The sequence below is a fragment of the Mobula birostris genome, chromosome 8 (assembly GCF_030028105.1).
Source record: "Mobula birostris isolate sMobBir1 chromosome 8, sMobBir1.hap1, whole genome shotgun sequence".
NCBI lineage: Eukaryota > Metazoa > Chordata > Chondrichthyes > Myliobatiformes > Myliobatidae > Mobula > Mobula birostris.
The window spans coordinates 85282714-85292005 of record NC_092377.1 but is presented as its reverse complement, the minus strand read 5'-3'; the positions used below and the strand labels follow the sequence as shown (position 1 = coordinate 85292005).

At 39.6% G+C, this 9292-nt stretch overlaps 1 protein-coding gene across 2 annotated transcripts; it reads right to left on the bottom strand.

The window, feature by feature from the left end:
* Positions 1-2803: 2803 nt before the first annotated feature.
* LOC140202232 (homeobox protein Nkx-2.4-like) lies at positions 2804-4427 on the bottom strand. 2 transcript variants are annotated; one of them, XM_072267102.1, is made up of 3 exons: positions 4058-4427; positions 3005-3471; positions 2804-2944 (listed from the first exon to the last, which is right to left on the bottom strand). In XM_072267102.1, the coding sequence occupies exons 1-3, from the start codon at positions 4425-4427 to the stop codon at positions 2804-2806; spliced, it is 978 nt and encodes a 325-aa protein (XP_072123203.1). The 2 variants fall into 2 exon arrangements, with proteins under 2 accessions (XP_072123203.1, XP_072123202.1); XM_072267101.1 differs by having other exon boundaries at positions 2804-3471.
* Between the last annotated feature and the right edge of the window lie 4865 nt (positions 4428-9292).

The following is a 9292-nucleotide window of genomic DNA, read 5'->3' as shown; positions in this document are numbered from 1 at the left end:
AAAGGTTAAGGACCGGTACTCTCCATTTTGTCTTCAAACACAAAAGCGTTTGGAAATTTAATTTGAATGTATATTAGGCTGAACAGGAAACACGAATCACCCTTCTTTTGAAGCAAGGTTCGTTGTTCCAAGATACCAAGCATATGTGTAATAGAAATCTCTTCACAAAATAAACTGTAACTATAGCTAGTAAGTACATTGGAGATATGCAAAAAGTATGTGTTTTTTTAAAGCGTCAAAAGCCGCCTAGCGTAACGCAATGGATAAAATATAAAACGCAAAGGAAGAAAAACTTTCAAATTATGCTGTCAGGAAAATAGACTAATTTTAATATGACAGTGCTGGAAAAACTTTCAAATTATGCAGTCAGGGAAATAGACTAATTTTAACGTGACAGTGCTTTGAGTAATGCAAATGATTTTTCAAGAATAACACGAAATTGACTCATAACTAATTCCAGGAAAATAAATATTAGTCGGAGGAAATCATCTGGATTTGTCTGCTCGAAGAGATATGGTCGAAGATGATTACTAGAAGCAGTCCACCGTGCTATTAAACGCTAAGCACAACGTTGGTTCGGTTCAGTAACTGAGCAGCTTCAGAAATACATTGTAATATCTATACTTTGAATTTATAACGTGAACAATTGCGTTGCACTGTAATGATGCCGACTGGAAGCCCTCATCAATAACTGTGAAGCGTAATGGCCTGGATCGCTCGTTTATTTGACATATAAGAAATAATTTGCATAATAAAATTCGAGATAATTTAGGGGCAAATAGTAAAGATTGACGATTTATTTAATTTTTTGTTTATGATTTCCAGTGGCGAAAGTTTTCTCACCGCTATCCAGCCCCCAACCCCAAGCCTCTTTTAATACCTATTAGATACCAGCTTTATGAACAACCCCGAACTAGCTCGGTTTCAGAGGTATTGGGTGAACCCAATGAAGGCTTAGAGAACACAGGTCAACAACTAGGGATGTTATTATTGAGCCCTTGTTGAATCTAAAGAGACAACACTCATTTCTCGAGTTATATTCATTCCCCTGTGGAAATGGGAATTTTCACTCCCCCTACGCATTGGGCTACGGTATTAATACATATTAGGCCCGTGTTCTCAATTAACTCACAGGATAGAGCTGTGGATTCCCCGGACCAGCACACTTAACGTTGCAACGTTACATTGGAAAAGAATCTCGCTGGATGTGAGGATAATTACAACAACTTTTAATTTGGTTCTAATCAATCAATATTGCAACATTTTTGACGTGAGACCACTGTGTGTAGTTACCGATTTCTCTCTCATCCCTTTTACAATTGATACAGAAGCATAATTATTTGCATTATAACGATTGTATCAGTATGTCTTTAACCTGTGATGCACACGATCTTATAAATTGATAAACGCCTATTATAATAAATAATAGAACAAAAATATTTGACATGTCCCATTGAAATTGTTATCAGTTACAATAGTCAACCAACACCGTCATGACAGCGTTGATAATAAAGTGTAGATTTTACATCAGTTTCCTTTAAAAGCTCACTGAATTATAAATAACAAGATAATCAAATCAAGCCATCCCTTGTTCGTGGACCTTCATTTCTCGTCTTTAACTGAAATAAATAAATATCAGCGCTATAAAATAAGTTTTCTTAGGACACAATTACTTTTCTAGCGTCAGATGCATGATTCAAAACAGCCAATGAAAAAGACGTGAAACTCGCATTAGAACTCGTTGACAATAAAGCCAGGCCAGTGCGCGTGTTATGATATTTACTAAGAAGGACGACTTAGCTTGTTACTTGTATCCACAAGGACTGCGTTCAACGTGCCAGTTAAAGACGAGAGTTAGATAAATCTCGAGCGCACGAACCTACTATCAACTCTACTTGGAGATGAAAACATCCGCCCAGTTCACATCCATATTTTGTTTACGATCTAGGCGGATAGCGGGGCAAAATTATAGCAAAAGATTCTTTTCCTTGTGGTGCTATTTATGCCTGGTCTCCTCTTACCCCACCGGAATACATACGAACATTATTATCTTGGTTATTGATGCTATATCATACCTATCATAAGTTACAATTCAATTTGCTATCAATAAAAACCGAATGAAATCACCCTCAAGGACATCAATTAAATTTATTTGTTATTTATACGTGAAAGTTTTTTTCTCTCGCCGTTAAACTTGACTATTTAAAAAAAAATTTACACCAGAAGTCTGTATTTTAAATTCGCGAAACTAGAAGTGTCACCAGCAGTAAAATACAGCGGTGTCTATACTCAGCCCTGAAACTACTACTTTGAACGGACTGGAAACTCCAGAGGTTGATTTACAAGATTGTACAGTTAATTCACCACGTATTTGCAAATGTATTAATTTTCTTGGGACACCTTTCAGATGGGTGTATATTTATATATATATATATATATATATATATATATATATACCTGCAGTCTCACTGCTTCTCCGAAGCCAACTCACCCGAAATTGGAACAAGGTTTACAATCCGTCTCAGCAACCTGAGACTGCAATTGACATGGCTGTCTAAGCGTTCCGAAAGGTCACAGATACTGTTTGAAATTAACTGGCCCTTTTTTTTTATAGCCATCAGTTTCCAAAGCCCATTGCTGTTTCCGGTCTACTTATCTTCAACTTTGAGTCCATAAGCCGTTCTCATATCCGGGAAGGAAAAAAAAAGTTTTGAGGACTTGTGGCAAAGTTTGCCATTTCAAATATTTTAAACAGAGTGTCTCACCATTCTCCAGCTCGAACGTTTGTAACGCGCGGAGGGGTCTACCAGGTCCTGCCGTAGAGCAGGCTGGGATTTACCATACTCCCCGTGTAGTCCGCAGTACCTGAGTCCATTTGGGACATATTAGTAACCGAACTGTGGAGGGACGTCGGATTTGGCGATACCTGGCCCAGGTCTTGAGCCTGAGCGAGCGAATTCACTTGTTGACTCTGTTGCTGTTGCGAGATGGTCGTGGTGGCGACCGGAAGGATTCCGTTCGTACTCTGTTGCTGCTGTTGCTGTTGGTTGGCAGCCGGAGTACTCGAGCCATTCTGGCACGGTTTACCGTCTTTGACAAGAACTGGCACGGCCACTCTCCTGGGAGACTGCTGCTGTTGGCACAGGTTGTTCTCCTGCTGCATCTGTTGGGTAGCCTTGTCCTTGGCCTGGCGTTTCATCTTGTAGCGGTGGTTCTGAAACCAGATCTTTACTTGCGTTGGTGTCAGGTGGATCATGCTGGCTAGATGCTCCCTTTCTGGAGCGGACAGATACTTCTGCTGTTTGAAGCGACGTTCCAATTCGTAGACTTGGGCCTGAGAAAACAGCACCCTTCTTTTCCTCCTGGGCGTAGCGTGTAAAGGTGCCATTGGTTTGGCGGCGTCTGCCATTCCAGTTAAAGCTCCCATTCCCGCCATATTCATTCCAGAGGACGTTCCCATGAAGCGAGAAACTAGACAAATGTTTATAATGAAAGTGCTCTGGTTATAAAGCAGGAATCTTAACACGGTCAACAAATAATACATTAAGTTATACTATAGTGGAACAATGAGGGAAGATTCACATCAATAATGCTTTAATTTTCTGCTCAAATTATAAAACGCAGAAGAGTAAATATTGAACAGCAGTTAACCGTAAAACATTAAGTGGAATCTACAGCTCAACAAAAACAAAGATAGTCTGGTTCTTATCATTAGACAAAGGACACTAAACCACTCTTGCCAGTTACAAAATCATTCTCTGCAGACCTTGTGTTGGTCGCCGCAAACTCTCGGCCACGGAGTGTTTCTTGACATAACTTAAACTGCCATTTCGGTTGTTGTTTGGTAACTTTTGCTAGATATCTAATCAAAATCATATCATATCTTACGGGAAAGATAACCTGCCAGAGAAATGGACGTGTTGCACCGAAGCACCTCCAATCTTTCTCGTTATATTCTTCTGTTTTAAAAGAAAATTACTTTGAAAACTCTGCCACATAATTAAGATAAAAATCGTTGCCACATTATTAAAAAAACTTAGCTTCCATAGAGTCTTACTTGTTGAGTATCTGGGATCGGGATTTGATCCATACCAGCCAGTAGCTGCGGCGCCATTCCTCATGGTGTCCTGGTAAGACGGAAGATCCCCCATGTTGCCAATGCTCCCGTTACAGTAGCCTCCCATGGCACTGTGAGAGAACTGGGAGACGCCGTGTGGCATGTGATAGGTGGTCGCCACCGTGGCGTTGTGTCCCATGGTGTGCTGCTGCATGGTCGCCTGAGAGACCTGAGGCTGGCGGTAACCTCCCAGAGGAGCTGCAAGGTTGCCAGCACCTTCCATGCCGCTGAACTTCTTGTAGGTCTCCTCGATCGGGCTCAGGATGTCTGTCACTGAAAAAGGCGTTGTGTGCTTTGGGCTCAACGACATGGTTGAGCGTGCGAGCGAGCAGGTAAAAAATTGTCGAGAGGATCAACCCGTGCGCTGTGTACGCTCTCCCTCTCTCGCTCCTCTTGTGGCTGACGACGTAAGAGGGGTTTGCAGTCCGCCTGAGATCCGATTGATCGGTTTGGAGGAGGCGAGCCCCGATTCCTCTTATCTTCGGTTTACTTTAGCCAGGCGCCAGGTTTACGACAGAGCCCTGGGGGAGGAGCGTCGGTCCAAACGAGCAAACAATAGCGCTTGACATCTTTACCGAGATAATTGAGGTAAATGTAGATGGGTCCATATTAAGATAAACGTGATGCCAGCAAAAAAACTTGATTAAATACTTTCTGAGCGCTTCTGGGCTCTAATGCAACACCTTTGATATAAATCTGATTAACACAATCATGACGTTCCACTGAGTAACATAAAATTGCGAACTTTCACATACAGTAATTGAGCTTTTCTCATTAGCACGTATCCAATTTTCTTGAAAAACGGGAGTTTGTTACCTCCTATTAGTTGGTCTTCTGGCCTGCACTCAGAGATTGAATACTACACTGCGTCTTAACTAAAAGAGCCTCTTCGCTCCAAGAAAAAAAGGCGCCGGGGCGCAGTCAAAGAGAGAGAATGAAGGTTGTTCTCTTTTGTATAACAACCTAATTTATGCATCTTAAGCATCATTTTCTTGCAGCTGGGGGGTACTTATAAATCAGCCCAAAGTACGTAGATCCGATGTGTCGAAAGAATGGACGAATATTCAGACCCTGAAGTTGTGAGTATTTTGTGGTTGTTTTATTGTACTCAACCTACCTTCCAACACATTCGAAATAATAGCCGAGATGGCATCCTACCCCCGTGTTTTGTTTTACACCTGTGAGAATATTGTATCAGAATCCTTTCGAACTGAGGGCGCAGAATGGTATTTCATTGTGAAGCGAAAGAGAGACCTTCCTTCCAACATGACCAGCCGCTTCAACCCAAAACAATGCTAAGATGATTGTCGCAGCTCCCCATTTTAATTTGATTGGAATAAAGGGAAATTAAAAGGCATAGTGTAATGTCAGCTACAAATCTTTAGAAATTAATTAGTAAATTCTAACAGGAGAATACGCTGTATTTTGTTTTCCTTACGCCATGCATTTTTGTTTTGGAAATAAACACTTCTCTTAAATAGCATTTAGTATATTTTTTGATTTTCATTCACTGAGTTCCAACCTATCCGGGGAAATCTGTAAGGAGAGACCAAAGGAAAATAAGAAAGATTAAAACAGGAGCTGATAATTGAAGTGTATTTTACTGACCTTAGAAGGATGGCAGCTTTAACAATGCAGTATTAAAATGAAAAAAATACCAGGCCGGGTATTGTATTGATACCTTTAAATGCTGGCCATGGAAGCTGCCCTTAATGTAAAGTGCACAGATATGAAAGTCCAGCCCGATGAGATGGCCAAATACGCTGTAATTTCCGAAGCGACAGAAATCGCTTTCCCACCCTATATTTAATACAGTGTGTTTTATAAATCTTTTATAATTCAAATTTTAAAGATTGTAAGTAAAGGTAAAGTGGGCATTTTGATGAAGTTTTAAAAAAATATATTAGTCATTCATATGGTAGTGCAACTGCTTGGCTGCCAGCTTTGCGAACTCGGGGCGTCAACAAAAAACAACAATTAATTTCCTTCTTCTCCTAGACCAGGGAATCCCAACCTTTTCTATGCCATAGACCCCACTATTAACCTAAGTGTCTGTGGACCCCGGGTTGGGAACCCCTGTCTTAGACTTCAGAGCCCGGTTGACAATATTGGGATTCAAATTGGGAAGGCACAATTGAAGAGAAGTGTTCTCTCCAAGCATCCAAATCCAACAGAAATCTGTTTTTTTTCATTAAAAAAAGTTTGGAAATTTAAACGCTAGCCATTCAGCAATCACTTTTCTACTTCAATCGATAGATTTTTGTTTAGAAACTATTTCTTGTAAAATATTTGCAGAGCTTGAAGCTCATACAACCGCCGTAACAAATCATTATTTTTTTTTACTATCTTTCCCTGGATTAGTGTTTAATAATTCTCGCCCTGTGCACGGGGAGACTCATGCCTCTTTATTAGCAGTGTTGCAGAATGAAGTACTTATTTCTGCTTAGGTACTGTTTGATCCTTCATTCCTGCAGACTATACGTTTAGACGAGGAGACCGTTCAGACTCAATGACTTTGCTGCCACTCGAGAGGTTAGGAAAAAGGAGACTTTGTCAATAAAAGTTGCCACTAATCCTGGAACTATGCACCTCGATTTTAATACAAGCGGTGCCGCACAGACTAGTGCACATGGGACTATTCTCAAACAGCGCCAAGCTTTGCCCGTCTAAGAGGGGAGCTGAAAAAACCACTGCGGGCCTCACTTTCTGCAATTGGAACTCGCTGCATGGTAAGCAGATCATGTTTCCACGGTGAATGAGAGTTTGGGAGAAAAAGACTGGACACCTAGCTAATAATCCCTGACTGGTTGGTGTCATCATGTTTGCATATAGGACGCCCTGGCCTGGGCAACGAATTGTCAGGAATATTGCCCATGGGTAAGTTCTAGTGTTATTATAAGGCGGTTCCATTCTGAACGATTTCCCTTCTTCTCCAGGTATATGATCTTCTAAATAAAGAATTCCTTTTCCTGCGCAAAAGTCTCTAAGCGACGCCGCTCTATAGTTTACTATAAATGTTATTAATACGCAAACGGTAGCTTTGATACTTTGTCTATAATGAAGCCGCACAACACGAAGATAAGCACCACTTCAAGGCTGAAATTTGTGAGAAATTTTGAAAGGACCACAAACAAGCAACTTGGTCAATGAACAGGGTAGTCAATTATTGAAATTACAATCAATTCTCTCAATCATACCCAAAATTAAACAGCGCGGAAATTTAGCAAATGACTGGGTGTATTCCATTAACGTAGGATTGCGTAGTCTAGGAGTGAAATAAATCTCTTTTATTCGGGTTTCTGTAATAGTACGACTGCTGTCAAACTACTTCTGAGCCGATAGCAACGATTAAAATTTTGAATTTCGCGAAAACAAATGATTTGCATTACTAGAGCTGTATTTTTGATTAATAAATTGGGCCGAAATATAAACTGGATTTTCGTTTCTGAAACAGAAAGTACCATTGCAGTATAAGATCGGTGAACAGTATGGGAAATAAATAAAAAATACCATAAACTTCCCAAAGTAATCGCCTTCTGCCTGAGGATTTTCCTCCATTACCGTGGACCCATGGTTAAAAGAACGTTAGATAAAAAAATCACTTTGTAAAATAGTAAACTGCCCTTACAAATAATCTACGTTCAATTAAAAAAAATCTCTAGGCGTGTATTGGTGTGTTGGATTTTTTAAAAACTAAGATCCCTTTAAACTTTTGGAATAAACATGTGTTCCGTTGCAATTGAAATAACTTGCCGCTTTTGTTTTAATATCAGACTGTGTAGAGGCTGAATGACCTGCTTTTAGCATTTATATATGTGACAATGTATGAAACTAGAGCATACGTGTTGTCTGAGCCGTAGACGTATGGAATCTGGAGAAAACGAATGTTCACCTGAAGTTTCTGTGACTAACCCAATGGGTCTCAATCAATAGGAATATAAAGCTCATTTAAGTCAATAGTCGTTCTACCATTAGGCCTGCCTCGTATTAACAAACTACAAGGTTGTAATAATGTCCCTTAAATATTTTTTTCCCCGAAGTGAATTCGTTTTACGTTTGTTTATGAGTGAGACTTGGAGATAAAACCAACGTATGTCTGAACATAAACTCAAATAACGTTTTCTCCTTTCTCCTGTAGGAAGGCCAAAAAGAAACTGTTGAGAACACATACACAGGGGACTGAAAAGGGAACTTCTAACAAAGTTGCGAGGAAACGCATTAATACAGTTACTTTTAAATGCCATTTGGAATTTGAATAACAAGGTTTTCAATGTAAACCAAATTTTAAAGGTGCAGGTTCAGTGTCGGGTGCTAGCTTTTCTCCCCGCCAATGTTATTTAATGTTTCGTTAAATGGTGGAAATTGGCTAACAATCATCGCGCTGTTTAACAGATCTTTCTTTAACATAGCTTAATTATTCGATGCATATCTAACAAACATGCCCACAATTAATTCTGCCTGATCCCCTGATCATGCAGAATACATTAGAATTCGACAGCACAGGCATCGTATAATGTCTAGGAATTTGTTTATGACATCAAAATATCCCAAGTAATGAATCTCAGGTTTTGATAATAAATTTGCTATGGACTTCGAACTTTAAAACTATTTAAGTTGAATTCCCTGAACATTCTTATTCCTTCACCAAAATTTTTAGTCAACGGAACATTACAATATTTAACCGCGATGATCAAAGTTTGTAAACCACGCAGCCGTCTCTCTAATTTGGTCTGAAATCCGAGAAGACAAATCCAGATCCCCTGCGACATGTTCATTATCTATTGTTCTTGCAAAAATATGGATGCTTAAATCTGGCTTTTGTCTTGATTTTCGACCACAAATATATTTTAGGTTTTCAAAGCCCGGTGCATTTTGTATGTTTGAATCTAAACCGGTTAAGTAAATGAATAGCCAACCCACAATAATGTGTTCACTTGGTTTAAAAAAGTTTAAACTTTTACAATTTACAATTCTATAAACTGTAGGAATGCCTCTGTGGCTCAATTAAATCACGAATGAAATTCATTAGTACATAGAAGATGCATATAACTTTCCAGTGCAGTCGATTTTGTCTTCTTGATAAACAAGGCAAGATTAACAAATAGTTCAGCTACCTGAAGCCCCATATCTAAGGCTGAGCTCGGTTACTTGATGGTAATTAAAATGGGAATGTTC

Bases quoted from the DNA above. Each gene is read 5' to 3' on its own strand.
- LOC140202232 (XM_072267101.1), bottom strand. From the start codon at position 4,427: ATGTCGTTGAGCCCAAAGCACACAACGCCTTTTTCAGTGACAGACATC. The intron at 3,472-4,057 runs GTAAGACTCTAT...ACATTTGTCTAG, and splicing joins CGATCCCAGATACTCAACAA to TTTCTCGCTTCATGGGAACG.